The sequence below is a fragment of the Hyperolius riggenbachi genome, chromosome 3 (genome assembly GCF_040937935.1).
Source record: "Hyperolius riggenbachi isolate aHypRig1 chromosome 3, aHypRig1.pri, whole genome shotgun sequence".
NCBI lineage: Eukaryota > Metazoa > Chordata > Amphibia > Anura > Hyperoliidae > Hyperolius > Hyperolius riggenbachi.
Window position 1 is genome coordinate 503,761,757 of NC_090648.1, and position 22,640 is coordinate 503,784,396.

General features: G+C 51.8%; 1 protein-coding gene across 2 annotated transcripts in view; it reads right to left on the reverse strand.

Annotated features, from left to right (window-relative positions):
• Positions 1–22,640, reverse strand: part of FAM114A2 (family with sequence similarity 114 member A2) — an 83,470-nt gene that overhangs the window by 43,409 nt on the left and 17,421 nt on the right. For both annotated transcript variants that reach the window (XM_068278336.1, XM_068278337.1), the window contains exons 3-5: positions 8,023–8,116; positions 5,233–5,331; positions 1,927–2,033 (exon numbers count right to left, since the gene is read on the reverse strand). In XM_068278336.1, the coding sequence (XP_068134437.1) occupies positions 1,927–2,033; positions 5,233–5,331; positions 8,023–8,116 (300 nt within the window). The remainder of the gene's footprint in view (positions 1–1,926; positions 2,034–5,232; positions 5,332–8,022; positions 8,117–22,640) is intronic.

Genomic DNA, 22,640 nt, shown 5'->3' on the forward strand with positions numbered 1-22,640 from the left:
GGTTAAAGAGGAACTCCAGTGAAAATAATGTAATACAAAAATTGCTTAATTTCTACAATAATTATGCATAAATGATTTAGTCAGTGTTTGCCTATTGTAAAATCTTTTAAATCCCTGATTTACATTCCGACGTTTATCACATAGTGACATTTTTACTGCTGGCAGGTGATGTAGCTGCAGCTTGCTTTTTTTGAAGTTGGAAACAGCTGGAAACCGCTATTTCCCACAATGCAACAAGGTTCACAGACAGGAAACTGCCAGGAGTACCACGGTCCTCAGAGTTTCTTGTGGGAGGGGTTTCACCACAATATCAGTCATACAGCGCCCCCTGGTGGTCTGTTTGTGAAAAGGAAAAGATTTCTCATGGGAAAGGGGGTATCAGCTACTGATTGGGATGAAGTTCAATTCTTGGTCACGGTTTCTCTTTAAGCAGATTCTTCTCTCCCAGTTATTTGATTGGTTCAGGAGCCAATACAGAACAGGAAGTAAAATGTATTACTTCCTTCACATCCTGCTGCACTGGGCATACAGCAATGACACCTTCTGCAGAGAGGAGGTACCCTGTATATGGGGATACTGGCCTTGCCTACAGAGCAGTTGGGAATAATCACTTCCATCTCTCATGGATTTTAGTTTTGTCCTCGTATATACCTAAAATGCAGGTATGAAGAGCAATAGGTAAAAAGCATACAGTGAAAGCACATAGTGAATGAGCATAAAGGATTAGTCCAGGCATGGGCAAATTTGGCCCTCCAGCTGTTAAGGAACTACAAGTCCCACAATGCATTGCAGGAGTCTGACAGCCACAGTCATGGCTCCTAAAGGCAAAAGCATTGTGGGACTTGTAGTTCTTTAACAGCTGGAGGGCTGAGTTTGCCCATGCCTGGATTAGTCTGTCTTTCTGCTGGACTGATACAATATTAAACAAGTTTGGATGATTTGGACTGTGGAAGGTTTCTTACATGTAAGTGAGCACATTTACTGCACTTTGACAGCCCTTGACACAATATACCTGCCATGCATACTGCACTGTCACACTTACCACACCTTGTCAGCAGGGACCGCACTCTGCCAGCCCTTACCGCACCGTCAGCCCAGACTGTGCTCTGCCATCCTGTACCACACCCTGCCAGCCCCTACCGCACTCTGCCAGCCCCTACCGCATCCTGCCAGCCCCTACCCACCGTCAGCACGGACCGCATTCTGCCATCCCTTACCGCACCCTGCCAGCCCCTACCCAACGCCAGCACGGACCGCACTCTGCCATCCCTTACCGCACCCTGCCAGCCCCTACCGCACCCTGCCAGCCCCTACCGCACCCTGCCAGTCCCTACCGCACCCTGCCAGTCCCTACCGCACCCTGCCAGCCCCTACCGCACCCTGCCAGCCTCTACCCACCGTCAGCACGGACCGCACTCTGCCATCCCTTACCGCACCCTGCCAGCCCCTACCCACCGCCAGCACGGACCGCACTCTGCCATCCCTTACCGCACCCTGCCAGCCCCTACCGCACCCTGCCAGCCCCTACCGCACTCTGCCAGCCCCTACCGCACCCTGCCAGCCCCTACCGCACCCTGCCAGCCCCTACCGCACCCTGCCAGCCCCTACCGCACCCTGCCAGCCCCTACCGCACCCTGCCAGCCCCTACCGCACCCTGCCAGCCCCTACCGCACCCTGCCAGCCCCTACCGCACCCTGCCAGCCCCTACCGCACCCTGCCAGCCCCTACCGCACCCTGCCAGCCCCTACCGCACTCTGCCAGCCCCTACCGCACTCTGCCAGCCCCTACCGCACTCTGCCAGCCCCTACCGCACTCTGCCAGCCCCTACCGCACTCTGCCAGCCCCTACCGCACTCTGCCAGCCCCTACTGCACCCTGCCAGCCCCTACCACACCCTGCCATGCTTACTGCACTCTGCCATGCTTACCGTACTCTGCACTGCTGTGGAGATGCTGGAGAGGAAGCCCAGAGCTCCTGACATAGGCGATGAGGTTTCACCCTCTTTGGCTTCAGTCGTCTCCTCAGCGCTGGCTTCTATAATAGGAAATATTATGATTTCACCTTGTACAGGAATCTTCTATCATCTATAATCATGATGTCCACTACTTCAAAAACGCATCAAATAGGAGCCTCCCATGATGCAGTGTGTCTGTACAAGAGTGTCTTTCCAGAGGGTCTGGGGGAGGGGTCATATGGTGACATCATCACACAAGTTAGCAGACAAAGTTTCAAACCTCCTCGAGGCCCCTTTTACACTTCATTGAACGTGTGCGTTGGGTTACTCTGTTTTACTGCAGGGCAATGCAATGGCAATGCAACGGCAAGTGAATGGGGTCTTTCAACTTACCGCATCATGCCAAAAGTGTTTATTGCACAGCCTTCAGGGTTACCGCAAGCACCGTACTTAATGCTCAGTGCATGGGGTTATGGTAGTCTATGGGCAACACAGGTCGTGTAAACGACGAAGCATGGTAAGCAGCAGGCATGTATGTGTGGACTGACGGAAATCCTGCTGACGAACATCCTGTCTAGCAGGAAGTACGTCACCGAGGGGGGCGGTGCTATGCATATGACCCTATCGGCGTACTCTGCTGCAGGATCATATAATTGTCATTTTGTGTGTTGCGGTGGGATGCAGCAGGATAAATCAGGTGTAAAATTGCGAGAAATAAGGAAGGCGACATTGCTAACCTCCTTCTTTAAACGCTAGTCAACTGGCTGTGATCTTCTGGCTGTGATATTTTCATGGAGTGTCAGAACAACTTGTCTGCATACTTATTCCAGGGATTTAGGACGGTTTACAGCCAGGAAAACTATTTTCCTACAATTGGGTGGTAAAATCCTAATTTATTTCATTTATCCATTTAAGTATTTATAAACCACCGACATATTACGAAGCGCTGTACAGAGAATATAGTCTTGTCACTAACTGTCCCTCAGAGGGGCTCACAATCTAATCTCTACCATAGTCCTATGTCTATATATGTATCATGTAGTGCATGTATAATAGTCTAGGGACAATTTAGGGGGGAGCCAATTAACTTATCTGTATGTTTTTGGGACGTTGGAGGAAACTGGAGTGCCCGGAGGAAACCCACGCAGACACAGGGAGAACATACAAACTCCTTGCAGATGTTGACCTGGCTGGGATTCGAACCGGGGACCCAGAGCTGCAAGGCGAGAGCGCTAACCACTACGCCACTGTGCCGCTCAATTATGCTCTATAGCAGGGGTCAGGAACCTTTTTGTCTGAGACAGCCATAAACGCCACACATTTTAAAATGTATGTAAAATGAGAGCCATACAATATGTTTCAAACTGGGACAGTATGGCTCAGGTCCCTGTTGCCATGGTGATGTGTATACAGTTGGTCCACCGGGCAGCGGAAATGTCAGACATGTCTTCAGCTTCTCTTGGGTTTCAGCAACATCATCAAGTGACAGGCACCCTATTGGGCCAATCAAAGTACAGGGATCTCGTTCTACAAAGTCGCCGGACCTGAAAGCGTCTAGAGTGGGACAAATTGGAGCAGCTGTTAGTTTTGGGGTAGCGCAAGTAAGTTATCAGCGCATGCTACAGCAGTAGCATGCCTACTTTGAAAATGTTACTTGCGCTGCCACACTAAGCTGCGCTGCTCAGAATCAACCCCTACTGATTTGTCTGTGAGCCAGATGCAGCCATCAAAAGTGCCACATCTGGCTCCTGAGCTATAGCTTCCCTACCCCTGCTCTAAAGTAAACCTGAAGTGAAAATAAACTTAACAGATAAACAATTGTATCTCAAGAAATAATCTTAAATCTGTCCTATGGTTGTATAACCTTGTTAGGTTACATTTGTCATCCTTCGTATCATTGTTCAGCACTATTTAATACACTCACCTAAAGGATTATTAGGAACACCTGTCCAATTTCTCATTAATTCAATTATCTAATCAACCAATCACATGGCAGCTGCTTAAATGCATTTAGGGGTGTGGCCTTGGTCAAGACAATCCCCTGAACTCCAAACTGAATGTCAGAATGGGAAAGAAAGGTGATTTAAGCAATTTTGAGCGTGGCATGGTTGTTGGTGCCAGACGGGCCGGTCTGAGTATTTCACAATCTGCTCAGTTACTGGGATTTTCACGCACAACCATTTCTATGGTTTACAAAGAATGGTGTGAAAAGGGAAAACATCCAGTATGCGGCAGTCCTGTGGACGAAAAAGCCTTGTTGATGCTAGAGGTCAGAGGAGAATGGGCCGACTGATTCAAGCTGATAGAAGAGCAACATTGACAACTGAGGTATGCAGCAAAGCATTTGTGAAGCCACAACACGCACAACCTCGAGGCGGATGGGTTACAACAGCAGAAGACACCACCTGGTACCACTCATCTCCACTACAAATAGGAAAAAGAGGCTACAGTTTGCACGAGCTCACCAAAATTGGACAGTTGAAGACTGGAAAAATGTTGCCTGGTCTGATGAGTCTCGATAGAGTCAGAATTTGGCATAAACAGAGTGAGAACATGGATCCATCATGCCTTGTTACCACTGTGCAGGCTGGTGGTGGTGTAATGGTGTGGGGGATTTTTCATTAGGCCCCTTAGTGCCAATTGGGCATCGTTTAAATGCCACGGGCTACCTGAGCATTGTTTCTGACCATGTCCATTCCTTCATGACCACCATGTACCCATCCTCTGATGGCTGCTTCCAGCAGGATAATGCACCATGTCACAAAGCTCCAATCATTTCAAATTGGTTGCTTAAACATGACAATAAGTTCACTGTACTAAAATGGCCGCCACAGTCACCAGATCTCAACCCAATAGAGCATCTTTGGGGTGTGATGGAACGGGAGCTTCGTGCCCTGGATGTGCATCCCACAAATCTCCATCAACTGCAAGATGCTATCCTATCAATATGGGCCAACATTTCTAAAGAATGCTTTCAGCACCTTGTTGAATCAATGCCATGCAGAATTAAGGCAGTTCTGAAGGCGAAAGGGGGTCAAACACCGTATTAGTATGGGGGTCCTAATAATCCTTTAGGTGAGTGTATGTTGGCGCTTTATAAATATGATAAGAATGTTTATCACATCACGCCACACGTCACTTCAGCTCTATTATGACTAATATTGCAAACAAATAGTATAATAACTCTGTAATGTCGGTGGTGTTTATGTATGGAATATAATAACATTTCCACATCATAAATAGTAAGCATGTAGAAACGACAGCAGGTATGTCACTTGCCTTCAGCAGCTTCAACCCGGTCCTTGAAGGACAACTCTACAGGACTCGGAACTCCCAGAGTGCTCTCTGCCTTCTCAATGGCCGTAGAGATTCCATGGCCTGTTTACATGAAAGTCGTATTCCATTAACCAAGTACATACACGACACAATAAAAATGCAAGAGTTTTAAAGGGCTGAGAGAGTTTGAGATTATACATACAGTACAATATTTACAAAATGCCCATATCAAACAGACTTCCTTGTCTAGTGTCTGAGAATGAATGATATAGAATAACTGCAGGAATTCTTAACCTCTTGAGGAATGCAGGGCTAAACCCCCTAGTGACCAGGCAATTTTTAGTAAAAAAGGCCACTGCAGCTTTAAGGCCAAGCTACAGGGCCGCACAACATAGCACACAAGTGATTCCCTCCCTCTTTTTTCTCCCCACCAACAGAGCTCTCTGTTGGTGGGGTCTGATCACTCCCCCATGTTTATTTATTTATTTTTTTTTATCAATATTTTTGTTAGTGATTTAAAAAACAAACAAACCTGTTCCTTTAAACCCCTTCCCTCCCTCCCTCCCCCCAGCCAGCCAATCATGGCGATCAGCTCTCATAGGCTTCACCCTATGAGAGCCGATCGCTCTCTTGTCCCCCAGGGGGACAGCCGTGTCACACAGCTGTCCCCAGTGCAGCGCTGCTGCTGATCGCAGCGCTGCACAGTGTAAATAGACGGCGATCATGCCGTCTAACAGTCTCCCGAGCGGCAATAGCCGCTCGGAGACTGAAGAGGGGGCGGAGCTCCGCCCTCCGAGCATGAGATGCGCGCGCGGCGTGTGCGCGATCTCATGCAAATTACAGCCCCAGGACTTTATGCCAATTGGCGTTAGGCGGTCCTGGGGCTGCCGCCGCGGCCACGCCCATCGGCGTGACGCGGGCGGAAAGAGGTTAAAGGACAACTGTAGCAAGAGTGATATGGAGGCTGCCATATTTATTACCTTTTAAGCAATACCAGTTGCCTGGCTATCCTGCTGATCCTCTGCCTCTAATACGTCTAGCTATAGACCCTGAACAAGCATGCAGCAGATCAGGAGTTTCTGACATTATCGTCAGATGTCACAAGATTAGCTGCATGCTTGTTTCTGGTGTGATTCAGACCCTACTGCAGCCAAATAGATCAGCAGGGCTGCCAGGCAAGTGGTATTGTTTAACAGAAAAAAAATATGGCAGCCTCCATATTCCTCTTACTTCATTTGTCCTTTAAAGTGTAACTGTCGGGCATAAAATCAAAAATCAATTCTTTATCTTTACCTGGAAAACAAGTAATAAGGATGCTAACCAGGCAAACCAAAAGTTAAAATCTCTATTACTTTTCTTGTTTATAAATGATCATTCCCCAGTTTACCTGACTCTTATTTGGTACGTTGCCGCACAAAGGAAGTTGCAGGGCATGCTGGGTTGTCTTTTTTTGCTTCTTTATTTTCCCTCAGACTAAACTAATGCACAGAAGCAAAAAAGGACAACCCAGCACGCACTGCAACTTCCTTTTTACGGCAACGTACCAAATAAGAGTCAGGTAAACTGGGGAATAATCATTTATCAGCAAGAAAAGTAATAGAGATTTTAACTTTTGGATTGCCTGGTTAGCATCCTTATTACCTGTTTACCAGATAAAAATAAAGAATTGATTTTTTATTTTATGCCTGACAGTTACACTTTAAGCTTGCTATATCCTATACAAGTGAAACTCGACAAATTAGACTATTGTGCAATTTTAGTAATTCAACTGAAAAAGTGAAACGAATATATGAAGTAGACTGATTACATGCAAAGCGAGATATTTCAATCCTTTATTTGTTATCATTTTGATGATTATGGCTTAGGGCCCTTTTCCAGACGTTTTTCTAATCACTAGAGCACCGCGATAACATGTAAACCGCGGCGCTCATTTTCCACTACGGCGCTTTGATCTCGATTAGTTTTTTCCCGAAATGTGATTGCGTTCCGCTGTACCGCCGTCAGGAAAGCGGACTGTGGCAAAAGGAGCTTGCGTGATCGCAAGCGCGGGTGATTTGAATTTGTGATCGCACTTGCTAGTGGAAAAGGGCCCTTACAGCTTATGAGAACCCCAAAAGCAATCTCAGACCATTATAATAATGGCCTCAATTCACTAAACTTATCTCCTGTCTTTAATAACTCTTCTAGAGTTGTTACCATGGTGATAAGGCATGTAGTATTCAGGAAACATTTTACCTTAGGCAAGCCTAAAGTTAACTCTTCTGTCTTTAAATTAACTCTCCAATCCTTAAAATAACTCCAGAGTTAAAGACAGGCTGTTAATTAGCTGCATGTGAAAATAACTACAGAGGAGGTAAATTAACTACAGAGGAGGTAGATTAACTACAGGAGAGGTAACTTAAGGAATGAAGAGATAAGATAACTCTCTCACTGTGTGGAGGTAAGTTTTCTCTTGCCTTATTATCTCCAGCATGATCTTAGTGAATTGAGGCCATTGTGAAAATGTTTAATATTCTCGGCTCAAATTGTCAGACTCTAATCAGCTAATTCATCCAAAACACCTGCAAAGGGTTTCTATTTCATAGATTAGCTTCACCTTTGAAGCTGAATTACTGAAATAAATGGACTTTTGCACAATATTCTAATTTTCCGAGTTCCACTTGTAAGGCAGCAGCTGCTGTTACTCTGGCTCCAGTCTGGTATGACGGGCTTGCCCTGAGCTCCTGTGAAAACATGTTCAGCAAGTGCTGAGGTTCACATGATGGCATGCGAAGGCTTAGCAGACATACTCACCTACAGTGGCCACAGTGGCTGTAGCAGTAGATATTAGGGACTTGCCCCAGCTACCCCAGTACCCCCACGATGTGGGAGATTTGGCAGCGGAATCCTGGGAAGAAAACAGATATGAGAATTGAAATAGGCCAGACCATGCAAAAGCTTCTTGGTGCAACATTTAATTTTGCAGTCATATTTAAACCTCACAATAGGGTTGCCGCAGTATACCGGTATGGCGGTACACCGCCGTTTGATTGTGCATCCAGGAGGCGGAGGACGGTGTAGAGCAGTGGTTCTCAATCTGGGGTCCGCGGACCCCTGAGGGTACATTGGCAGCTGGCAGGCAAAATGGCGGATCTCACCCCCAGGAGAATCAGTGTCGGGCAGGGCAGGCTCGGAGGCACGAGCCCCGTTCCTGCGTGGACTCCTATCGCTGGGCTCTCTTCCTGTTCGGGCTCTCCGTCGCCGCCTCGCGTCCTGTTGCCATGGTTACCCGATAGCCTCTTATGACGTCAGTGAGTTGCAAGCGGAAGTAACCATAGCGGGAAGACGCAGCGAACACCTGTACCTGGCTAATCTATTCTGGGGCACCACCTGCACCTGGCTAATCTATTCTGAGGCACCACCTGCACCTGGCTAATCTATTCTGGGGCACCACCTGCACCTGGCTAATCTATTCTGGGGCACCACCTGCACCTGGCTAATCTATTCTGAGGCAAAACCTGCACCTGGCTAATCTATTCTGAGGCACCACCTGCACCTGGCTAATCTATTCTGAGGCACCACCTGTACCTGGCTAATCTATTCTGGGGCACCACCTGCACCTGGCTAATCTATTCTGGGGCACCACCTGCACCTGGCTTATCTATTCTGAGGCACCACCTGCACCTGGCTAATCTATTCTGAGGCACCACCTGCACCTGGCTAATCTATTCTGGGGCACCACCTGCACCTGGCTAATCTATTCTGGGGCACCACCTTCACCTGGCTAATCTATTCTGGGGCACCACCTGCACCTGGCTTATCTATTCTGGGGCACCACCTGCACCTGGCTAATCTATTCTGAGGCACCACCTGCACCTGGCTAATCTATTCTGGGGCACCACCTGTACCTGGCTAATCTATTCTGGGGCACCACCTGCACCTGGCTAATCTATTCTGGGGCACCACCTTCACCTGGCTAATCTATTCTGGGGCACCACCTGCACCTGGCTAATCTATTCTGAGGCACCACCTGCACCTGGCTAATCTATTCTGGGGCACCACCTGTACCTGGCTAATCTATTCTGGGGCACCACCTGCACCTGGCTAATCTATTCTGGGGCACCACCTGCACCTGGCTAATCTATTCTGGGGCACCACCTGCACCTGGCTAATCTATTCTGGGGCACCACCTGCACCTGGCTAATCTATTCTGGGGCACCACCTGCACCTGGCTAATCTATTCTGGGGCACCACCTGCACCTGGCTAATCTATTCTGGGGCACCACCTTCACCTGGCTAATCTATTCTGGGGCACCACCTGCACCTGGCTAATCTATTCTGGGGCACCACCTGCACCTGGCTAATCTATTCTGGGGCACCACCTGTACCTGGCTATCTATTCTGTGGCACCACCTGCACCTGGCTAATCTATTCTGGGGCACCACCTTCACCTGGCTAATCTATTCTGGGGCACCACCTGCACCAGGCTAATCTATTCTGGGGCACCACCTGTACCTGGCTATCTATTCTGTGGCACCACCTGCACCTGGCTAATCTATTCTGGGGCACCACCTGTACCTGGCTATCTATTCTGTGGCACCACCTGCACCTGGCTAATCTATTCTGGGGCACCACCTGCACCTGGCTAATCTATTCTGGGGCACCACCTGTACCTGGCTATCTATTCTGTGGCACCACCTGCACCTGGCTAATCTATTCTGGGGCACCACCTTCACCTGGCTAATCTATTCTGGGGCACCACCTGCACCAGGCTAATCTATTCTGGGGCACCACCTGCACCTGGCTAATCTATTCTGGGGCACCACCTGCACCTGGCTAATCTATTCTGGGGCACCACCTGCACCTGGCTAATCTATTCTGGGGCACCACCTGTACCTGGCTATCTATTCTGTGGCACCACCTGCACCTGGCTAATCTATTCTGGGGCACCACCTGCACCTGGCTAATCTATTCTGGGGCACCACCTTCACCTGGCTAATCTATTCTGAGGCACCACCTTCACCTGGCTAATCTATTCTGGGGCACCACCTGCACCTGGCTAATCTATTCTGGGGCACCACCTGTACCTGGCTATCTATTCTGTGGCACCACCTGCACCTGGCTAATCTATTCTGGGGCACCACCTGCACCTGGCTAATCTATTCTGGGGCACCACCTGCACCTGGCTAATCTATTCTGAGGCACCACCTTCACCTGGCTAATCTATTCTGGGGCACCACCTGCACCTGGCTAATCTATTCTGGGGCACCACCTGTACCTGGCTATCTATTCTGTGGCACCACCTGCACCTGGCTAATCTATTCTGGGGCACCACCTGCACCTGGCTTATCTATTCTGGGGCACCACCTGCACCTGGCTTATCTATTCTGAGGCACCACCTGCACCTGGCTAATCTATTCTGGGGCACCACCTGCACCTGGCTTATCTATTCTGGGGCACCACCTGCACCTGGCTTATCTATTCTGGGGCACCACCTGCACCAGGCTAATCTATTCTGGGGCACCACCTGCACCTGGCTTATCTATTCTGGGGCACCACCTGCACCTGGCTTATCTATTCTGAGGCACCACCTGCACCTGGCTTATCTATTCTGGGGCACCACCTGCACCAGGCTAATCTATTCTGAGGCACCACCTGCACCTGGCTAATCTATTCTGAGGCACCACCTGCACCTGGCTAATCTATTCTGGGGCACCACCTGCACCTGGCTAATCTATTCTGGGGCACCACCTTCACCTGGCTAATCTATTCTGGGGCACCACCTGCACCTGGCTTATCTATTCTGGGGCACCACCTTCACCTGGCTAATCTATTCTGAGGCACCACCTTCACCTGGCTAATCTATTCTGGGGCACCACCTGCACCTGGCTAATCTATTCTGGGGCACCACCTGCACCTGGCTAATCTATTCTGGGGCACCACCTTCACCTGGCTAATCTATTCTGGGGCACCACCTGCACCTGGCTTATCTATTCTGGGGCACCACCTTCACCTGGCTAATCTATTCTGGGGCACCACCTGCACCTGGCTAATCTATTCTGGGGCACCACCTGCACCTGGCTAATCTATTCTGAGGCACCACCTGCACCTGGCTAATCTATTCTGGGGCACCACCTGCACCTGGCTAATCTATTCTGGGGCACCACCTTCACCTGGCTAATCTATTCTGGGGCACCACCTACACCTGGCTAATCTAGTCTGGGGCACCGCCTGCACCTGGCTAATCTATTCTGGGACACCACCTGCACCTGGCTTATCTATTCTGGGGCACCACCTGTACCTGGCTAATCTATTCTGAGGCACCACCTGCACCTGGCTAATCTATTCTGGGGCACCACCTGCACCAGGCTAATCTATTCTGGGGCACCACCTGCACCTGGCTTATCTATTCTGGGGCACCACCTGCACCTGGCTTATCTATTCTGGGGCACCACCTGTACCTGGCTAATCTATTCTGGGGCACCACCTGCACCTGGCTAATCTATTCTGGGGCACCACCTGCACCTGGCTAATCTATTCTGGGGCACCACCTGCACCTGGCTTATCTATTCTGGGGCACCACCTGTACCTGGCTAATCTATTCTGGGGCACCACCTGCACCTGGCTAATCTATTCTGAGGCACCACCTGCACCTGGCTAATCTATTCTGGGGCACCACCTGCACCTGGCTAATCTATTCTGGGGCACCACCTTCACCTGGCTAATCTATTCTGGGGCACCACCTGCACCTGGCTAATCTATTCTGGGGCAACACCTGCACCTGGCTAATCTATTCTGGGGCACCACCTGTACCTGTCTAATCTATTCTGGGGCACCACCTGCACCTGGCTTATCTATTCTGGGGCACCACCTGCACCTGGCTAATCTATTCTGGGGCACCACCTGTACCTGGCTAATCTATTCTGGGGCACCACCTGCACCTGGCTTATCTATTCTGGGGCACCACCTGCACCTGGCTTATCTATTCTGGGGCACCACCTGCACCTGTCTAATCTATTCTGAGGCACCACCTGCACCTGGCTAATCTATTCTGGGGCACCACCTGCACCTGGCTAATCTATTCTGGGGCACCACCTGCACCTGGCTAATCTATTCTGGGGCACCACCTGCACCTGGCTAATCTATTCTGGGGCACCACCTGCACCTGGCTAATCTATTCTGGGGCACCACCTGTACCTGGCTAATCTATTCTGGGCCACCACCTGCACCTGGCTAATCTATTCTGGGGCACCACCTGCACCTGGCTAATCTATTCTGGGGCACCACCTGCACCTGGCTTATCTATTCTGGGGCACCACCTGCACCTGGCTAATCTATTCTGGGGCACCACCTGCACCTGGCTTATCTATTCTGGGGCACCACCTGTACCTGGCTAATCTATTCTGGGGCACCACCTGCACCTGGCTAATCTATTCTGAGGCACCACCTGCACCTGGCTAATCTATTCTGGGGCACCACCTGCACCTGGCTAATCTATTCTGGGGCACCACCTGTACCTGGCTAATCTATTCTGGGGCACCACCTGCACCTGGCTTATCTATTCTGGGGCACCACCTGCACCTGGCTAATCTATTCTGGGGCACCACCTGTACCTGGCTAATCTATTCTGGGGCACCACCTGCACCTGGCTTATCTATTCTGGGGCACCACCTGCACCTGGCTAATCTATTCTGGGGCACCACCTGCACCTGGCTTATCTATTCTGGGGCACCACCTGCACCTGGCTAATCTATTCTGGGGCACCACCTGCACCTGGCTTATCTATTCTGGGGCACCACCTGCACCTGGCTAATCTATTCTGGGGCACCACCTGCACCTGGCTTATCTATTCTGGGGCACCACCTGCACCTGGCTAATCTATTCTGGGGCACCACCTGTACCTGGCTAATCTATTCTGGGGCACCACCTGTACCTGACTATTCTGTGGCACCACCTGCACCTGGCTAATCTATTCTGGGGCACCACCTGTACCTGACCTATCTATTCTGGGGCACCACCTGCACCTGGCTTATCTATTCTGGGGCACCACCTGCACCTGGCTAATCTATTCTGTGGCACCACCTGCACCTGGCTAATCTATTCTGGGGCACCACCTGCACCTGGCTTATCTATTCTGGGGCACCACCTGCACCTGGCTAATCTATTCTGGGGCACCACCTGCACCTGGCTTATCTATTCTGGGGCACCACCTGCACCTGGCTAATCTATTCTGTGGCACCACCTGCACCTGGCTAATCTATTCTGGGGCACCACCTGCACCTGGCTTATCTATTCTGGGGCACCACCTGCACCTGGCTAATCTATTCTGGGGCACCACCTGCACCTGGCTTATCTATTCTGGGGCACCACCTGTACCTGGCTAATCTATTCTGGGGCACCACCTGCACCTGGCTAATCTATTCTGAGGCACCACCTGCACCTGGCTAATCTATTCTGGGGCCCCACCTGCACCTGGCTAATCTATTCTGGGGCACCACCTGCACCTGGCTAATCTATTCTGGGGCACCACCTGTACCTGGCTAATCTATTCTGAGGCACCACCTGCACCTGGCTAATCTATTCTGGGGCACCACCTGTACCTGTCTAATCTATTCTGAGGCACCACCTGCACCTGGCTAATCTATTCTGGGGCACCACCTGCACCTGGCTAATCTATTCTGGGGCACCACCTGCACCTGGCTAATCTATTCTGGGGCACCACCTGTACCTGGCTAATCTATTCTGAGGCACCACCTGCACCTGGCTAATCTATTCTGGGGCACCACCTGCACCTGGCTAATCTATTCTGGGGCACCACCTGCACCTGGCTAATCTATTCTGGGGCACCACCTGTACCTGGCTAATCTATTCTGAGGCACCACCTGCACCTGGCTAATCTATTCTGGGGCACCACCTTCACCTGGCTAATCTATTCTGGGGCACCACCTGCACCTGGCTAATCTATTCTGAGGCACCACCTGCACCTGGCTAATCTATTCTGGGGCACCACCTGCACCTGGCTAATCTATTCTGGGGCACCACCTGCACCTGGCTAATCTATTCTGGGGCACCACCTGTACCTGGCTAATCTATTCTGAGGCACCACCTGCACCTGGCTAATCTATTCTGAGGCACCACCTGCACCTGGCTAATCTATTCTGGGGCACCACCTGCACCTGGCTAATCTATTCTGGGGCACCACCTGCACCTGGCTAATCTATTCTGGGGCACCACCTGTACCTGGCTAATCTATTCTGAGGCACCACCTGCACCTGGCTAATCTATTCTGTGGCACCACCTGCACCTGTCTAATCTATTCTGAGGCACCACCTGCACCTGGCTTATCTATTCTGAGGCACCACCTGCACCTGGCTAATCTATTCTGAGGCACCACCTGCACCTGGCTAATCTATTCTGGGGCACCACCTGTACCTGGCTAATCTATTCTGAGGCACCACCTGCACCTGGCTAATCTATTCTGGGGCACCACCTGTACCTGACTATTCTGTGGCACCACCTGCACCTGTCTAATCTATTCTGAGGCACCACCTGCACCTGGCTAATCTATTCTGGGGCACCACCTGTACCTGGCTAATCTATTCTGGGGCACCACCTGCACCTGGCTAATCTATTCTGGGGCACCACCTGCACCTGGCTAATCTATTCTGGGGCACCACCTGTACCTGGCTAATCTATTCTGAGGCACCACCTGCACCTGGCTAATCTATTCTGAGGCACCACCTGCACCTGGCTAATCTATTCTGGGGCACCACCTGCACCTGGCTAATCTATTCTGGGGCACCACCTGCACCTGGCTAATCTATTCTGGGGCACCACCTGTACCTGGCTAATCTATTCTGAGGCACCACCTGCACCTGGCTAATCTATTCTGGGGCACCACCTTCACCTGGCTAATCTATTCTGGGGCACCACCTGCACCTGGCTAATCTATTCTGAGGCACCACCTGCACCTGGCTAATCTATTCTGAGGCACCACCTGCACCTGGCTAATCTATTCTGGGGCACCACCTGCACCTGGCTAATCTATTCTGGGGCACCACCTGCACCTGGCTAATCTATTCTGGGGCACCACCTGTACCTGGCTAATCTATTCTGAGGCACCACCTGCACCTGGCTAATCTATTCTGGGGCACCACCTGTACCTGACTATTCTGTGGCACCACCTGCACCTGTCTAATCTATTCTGAGGCACCACCTGCACCTGGCTTATCTATTCTGAGGCACCACCTGCACCTGGCTAATCTATTCTGAGGCACCACCTGCACCTGGCTAATCTATTCTGGGGCACCACCTGCACCTGACTTATCTATTCTGGGGCACCACCTGCACCTGGCTTATCTATTCTGGGGCACCACCTGCACCTGGCTAATCTATTCTGTGGCACCACCTGCACCTGGCTAATCTATTCTGGGGCACCACCTGCACCTGGCTTATCTATTCTGGGGCACCACCTGCACCTGGCTAATCTATTCTGGGGCACCACCTGCACCTGGCTTATCTATTCTGGGGCACCACCTGCACCTGGCTAATCTATTCTGTGGCACCACCTGCACCTGGCTAATCTATTCTGGGGCACCACCTGCACCTGGCTTATCTATTCTGGGGCACCACCTGCACCTGGCTAATCTATTCTGGGGCACCACCTGCACCTGGCTTATCTATTCTGGGGCACCACCTGTACCTGGCTAATCTATTCTGGGGCACCACCTGCACCTGGCTAATCTATTCTGAGGCACCACCTGCACCTGGCTAATCTATTCTGGGGCACCACCTGCACCTGGCTAATCTATTCTGGGGCACCACCTGCACCTGGCTAATCTATTCTGGGGCACCACCTGCACCTGGCTAATCTATTCTGAGGCACCACCTGCACCTGGCTAATCTATTCTGGGGCACCACCTGCACCTGGCTAATCTATTCTGGGGCACCACCTGTACCTGGCTAATCTATTCTGAGGCACCACCTGCACCTGGCTAATCTATTCTGGGGCACCACCTGCACCTGGCTAATCTATTCTGGGGCACCACCTGCACCTGGCTAATCTATTCTGGGGCACCACCTGTACCTGACTATTCTGTGGCACCACCTGTACCTGGCTAATCTATTCTGGGGCACCACCTGTACCTGGCTAATCTATTCTGGGGCACCACCTGCACCAGGCTAATCTATTCTGAGGCACCACCTGCACCTGGCTTATCTATTCTGAGGCACCACCTGCACCTGGCTAATCTATTCTGAGGCACCACCTGCACCTGGCTAATCTATTCTGGGGCACCACCTGCACCTGGCTAATCTATTCTGGGGCACCACCTGCACCTGGCTAATCTATTCTGAGGCACCACCTGCACCTGGCTAATCTATTCTGGGGCACCACCTGTACCTGGCTAATCTATTCTGAGGCACCACCTGCACCTGGCTAATCTATTCTGGGGCACCACCTGTACCTGACTATTCTGTGGCACCACCTGCACCTGTCTAATCTATTCTGAGGCACCACCTGCACCTGGCTAATCTATTCTGGGGCACCACCTGTACCTGGCTAATCTATTCTGGGGCACCACCTGCACCTGGCTAATCTATTCTGGGGCACCACCTGCACCTGGCTAATCTATTCTGGGGCACCACCTGTACCTGGCTAATCTATTCTGAGGCACCACCTGCACCTGGCTAATCTATTCTGAGGCACCACCTGCACCTGGCTAATCTATTCTGGGGCACCACCTGCACCTGGCTAATCTATTCTGGGGCACCACCTGCACCTGGCTAATCTATTCTGGGGCACCACCTGTACCTGGCTAATCTATTCTGAGGCACCACCTGCACCTGGCTAATCTATTCTGGGGCACCACCTGCACCTGGCTAATCTATTCTGTGGCACCACCTGCACCTGGCTAATCTATTCTGGGGCACCACCTTCACCTGGCTAATCTATTCTGGGGCACCACCTGTACCTGGCTAATCTATTCTGAGGCACCACCTGCACCTGGCTAATCTATTCTGAGGCACCACCTGCACCTGGCTAATCTATTCTGGGGCACCACCTGCACCTGGCTAATCTATTCTGGGGCACCACCTGCACCTGGCTAATCTATTCTGGGGCACCACCTGTACCTGGCTAATCTATTCTGAGGCACCACCTGCACCTGGCTAATCTATTCTGGGGCACCACCTGTACCTGACTATTCTGAGGCACCACCTGCACCTGTCTAATCTATTCTGAGGCACCACCTGTACCTGGCTAATCTATTCTGAGGCACCACCTGCACCTGGCTAATCTATTCTGAGGCACCACCTGCACCTGGCTTATCTATTCTGGGGCACCACCTGCACCTGGCTAATCTATTCTGGGGCACCACCTGCACCTGTCTAATCTATCCTGGGGCACCACCTGTACCTGGCTAATCTATTCTGTGGCACCACCTGCACCTGGCTAATCTATTCTGGGGCACCACCTGCACCTGGCTTATCTATTCTGTGGCACCACCTGCACCTGGCTAATCTATTCTGGGGCACCACCTGCACCTGGCTAATCTATTCTGAGGCACCACCTGCACCTGGCTTATCTATTCTGTGGCACCACCTGCACCTGGCTAATCTATTCTGGGGCACCACCTGCACCTGTCTAATCTATTCTGGGGCACCACCTGTACCTGGCTAATCTATTCTGTGGCACCACCTGCACCTGGCTAATCTATTCTGGGGCACCACCTGCACCTGGCTTATCTATTCTGGGGCACCACCTGCACCTGGCTTATCTATTCTGGGGCACCACCTGCACCTGGCTAATCTATTCTGGGGCACCACCTGCACCTGGCTAATCTATTCTGAGGCACCACCTGCACCTGGCTTATCTATTCTGGGGCACCACCTGCACCTGGCTAATCTATTCTGTGGCACCACCTGCACCTGGCTAATCTATTCTGGGGCACCACCTGCACCTGGCTTATCTATTCTGGGGCACCACCTGCACCTGGCTTATCTATTCTGGGGCACCACCTGTACCTGGCTAATCTATTCTGGGGCACCACCTGTACCTGACTATTCTGAGGCACCACCTGCACCTGTCTAATCTATTCTGAGGCACCACCTGTACCTGGCTAATCTATTCTGGGGCACCACCTGCACCTGGCTAATCTATTCTGAGGCACCACCTGCACCTGGCTTATCTATTCTGAGGCACCACCTGCACCTGGCTTATCTATTCTGAGGCACCACCTGCACCTGGCTAATCTATTCTGGGGCACCACCTGCACCTGGCTAATCTATTCTGGGGCACCACCTGCACCTGGCTAATCTATTCTGGGGCACCACCTGCACCTGGCTAATCTATTCTGGGGCACCACCTGCACCAGGCTAATCTATTCTGGGGCACCACCTTCACCTGGCTAATCTATTCTGGGGCACCACCTGCACCTGGCTAATCTATTCTGGGGCACCACCTTCACCTGGCTAATCTATTCTGGGGCACCACCTGCACCAGGCTAATCTATTCTGGGGCACCACCTGTACCTGGCTATCTATTCTGTGGCACCACCTGCACCTGGCTAATCTATTCTGGGGCACCACCTGTACCTGGCTATCTATTCTGTGGCACCACCTGCACCTGGCTAATCTATTCTGGGGCACCACCTGCACCTGGCTAATCTATTCTGGGGCACCACCTGTACCTGGCTAATCTATTCTGAGGCACCACCTGCACCTGGCTAATCTATTCTGGGGCACCACCTGCACCTGGCTAATCTATTCTGGGGCACCACCTGCACCTGGCTAATCTATTCTGGGGCACCACCTTCACCTGGCTAATCTATTCTGGGGCACCACCTGCACCTGGCTAATCTATTCTGGGGCACCACCTGTACCTGGCTAATCTATTCTGGGGCACCACCTGCACCTGGCTAATCTATTCTGGGGCACCACCTTCACCTGGCTAATCTATTCTGGGGCACCACCTGCACCTGGCTAATCTATTCTGAGGCACCACCTGCACCTGGCTAATCTATTCTGGGGCACCACCTGCACCTGGCTAATCTATTCTGGGGCACCACCTGCACCTGTCTAATCTATTCTGAGGCACCACCTGCACCTGGCTAATCTATTCTGGGGCACCACCTGCACCTGGCTAATCTATTCTGGGGCACCACCTGCACCTGGCTAATCTATTCTGGGGCACCACCTGCACCTGGCTAATCTATTCTGGGGCACCACCTGCACCTGGCTAATCTATTCTGGGGCACCACCTTCACCTGGCTAATCTATTCTGGGGCACCACCTGCACCTGGCTAATCTATTCTGGGGCACCACCTTCACCTGGCTAATCTATTCTGGGGCACCACCTGCACCTGGCTAATCTATTCTGGGGCACCACCTGCACCTGGCTAATCTATTCTGGGGCACCACCTGCACCTGGCTAATCTATTCTGGGGCACCACCTGTACCTGGCTAATCTATTCTGAGGCACCACCTGCACCTGGCTAATCTATTCTGAGGCACCACCTTCACCTGGCTAATCTATTCTGAGGCACCACCTGTACCTGGCTAATCTATTCTGAGGCACCACCTGTACCTGGCTAATCTATTCTGAGGCACCACCTGTACCTGGCTAATCTATTCTGAGGCACCACCTGCACCTGGCTAATCTATTCTGAGGCACCACCTGCACCTGGCTAATCTATTCTGAGGCACCACCTGTACCTGGCTAATCTATTCTGGGGCACCACCTGCACCTGGCTTATCTATTCTGGGGCACCACCTGCACCTGGCTAATCTATTCTGGGGCACCACCTGTACCTGGCTAATCTATTCTGGGGCACCACCTGCACCTGGCTTATCTATTCTGGGGCACCACCTGCACCTGGCTAATCTATTCTGGGGCACCACCTGCACCTGGCTAATCTATTCTGGGGCACCACCTGTACCTGGCTAATCTATTCTGGGGCACCACCTGCACCTGGCTAATCTATTCTGGGGCACCACCTGTACCTGGCTAATCTATTCTGAGGCACCACCTGCACCTGGCTAATCTATTCTGGGGCACCACCTGTACCTGACTATTCTGTGGCACCACCTGCACCTGTCTAATCTATTCTGAGGCACCACCTGCACCTGGCTTATCTATTCTGAGGCACCACCTGCACCTGGCTAATCTATTCTGAGGCACCACCTGTACCTGGCTAATCTATTCTGGGGCACCACCTGCACCTGGCTAATCTATTCTGGGGCACCACCTGCACCTGGCTAATCTATTCTGAGGCACCACCTGCACCTGGCTAATCTATTCTGGGGCACCACCTGTACCTGGCTAATCTATTCTGAGGCACCACCTGCACCTGGCTAATCTATTCTGGGGCACCACCTGCGCCTGGCTAATCTATTCTGGGGCACCACCTGCGCCTGGCTAATCTATTCTGGGGCACCACCTGCACCTGGCTAATCTATTCTGGGGCACCACCTGCACCTGGCTAATCTATTCTGGGGCACCACCTGCACCTGGCTAATCTATTCTGGGGCACCACCTGCACCTGGCTAATCTATTCTGGGGCACCACCTGTACCTGGCTAATCTATTCTGAGGCACCACCTGCACCTGGCTAATCTATTCTGGGGCACCACCTGCGCCTGGCTAATCTATTCTGGGGCACCACCTGCACCTGGCTAATCTATTCTGGGGCACCACCTGCACCTGGCTAATCTATTCTGAGGCACCACCTGCACCTGGCTAATCTATTCTGGGGCACCACCTGCACCTGGCTAATCTATTCTGGGGCACCACCTGCACCTGGCTAATCTATTCTGGGGCACCACCTGCACCTGGCTAATCTATTCTGAGGCACCACCTGCACCTGGCTAATCTATTCTGAGGCACCACCTGCACCTGTCTAATCTATTCTGGGGCACCACCTGCACCTGGCTAATCTATTCTGGGGCACCACCTGCACCTGGCTAATCTATTCTGGGGCACCACCTGCACCTGGCTAATCTATTCTGGGGCACCACCTGCACCTGGCTAATCTATTCTGAGGCACCACCTGCACCTGGCTAATCTATTCTGGGGCACCACCTGCACCTGGCTAATCTATTCTGGGGCACCACCTGTACCTGGCTAATCTATTCTGAGGCACCACCTGCACCTGGCTAATCTATTCTGGGGCACCACCTGCGCCTGGCTAATCTATTCTGGGGCACCACCTGCGCCTGGCTAATCTATTCTGAGGCACCACCTGCACCTGGCTAATCTATTCTGAGGCACCACCTGCACCTGGCTAATCTATTCTGAGGCACCACCTGAACCTGGCTAATCTATTCTGGGGCACCACCTGCACCTGGCTTATCTATTCTGGGGCACCACCTGCACCTGGCTAATCTATTCTGGGGCACCACCTGTACCTGGCTAATCTATTCTGGGGCACCACCTGCACCTGGCTTATCTATTCTGGGGCACCACCTGCACCTGGCTAATCTATTCTGGGGCACCACCTGCACCTGGCTAATCTATTCTGGGGCACCACCTGTACCTGGCTAATCTATTCTGGGGCACCACCTGCACCTGGCTAATCTATTCTGGGGCACCACCTGTACCTGGCTAATCTATTCTGAGGCACCACCTGCACCTGGCTAATCTATTCTGGGGCACCACCTGTACCTGACTATTCTGTGGCACCACCTGCACCTGTCTAATCTATTCTGAGGCACCACCTGCACCTGGCTTATCTATTCTGAGGCACCACCTGCACCTGGCTAATCTATTCTGAGGCACCACCTGTACCTGGCTAATCTATTCTGGGGCACCACCTGCACCTGGCTAATCTATTCTGGGGCACCACCTGCACCTGGCTAATCTATTCTGAGGCACCACCTGCACCTGGCTAATCTATTCTGGGGCACCACCTGTACCTGGCTAATCTATTCTGAGGCACCACCTGCACCTGGCTAATCTATTCTGGGGCACCACCTGCGCCTGGCTAATCTATTCTGGGGCACCACCTGCGCCTGGCTAATCTATTCTGGGGCACCACCTGCACCTGGCTAATCTATTCTGGGGCACCACCTGCACCTGGCTAATCTATTCTGGGGCACCACCTGCACCTGGCTAATCTATTCTGGGGCACCACCTGCACCTGGCTAATCTATTCTGGGGCACCACCTGTACCTGGCTAATCTATTCTGAGGCACCACCTGCACCTGGCTAATCTATTCTGGGGCACCACCTGCGCCTGGCTAATCTATTCTGGGGCACCACCTGCACCTGGCTAATCTATTCTGGGGCACCACCTGCACCTGGCTAATCTATTCTGAGGCACCACCTGCACCTGGCTAATCTATTCTGGGGCACCACCTGCACCTGGCTAATCTATTCTGGGGCACCACCTGCACCTGGCTAATCTATTCTGGGGCACCACCTGCACCTGGCTAATC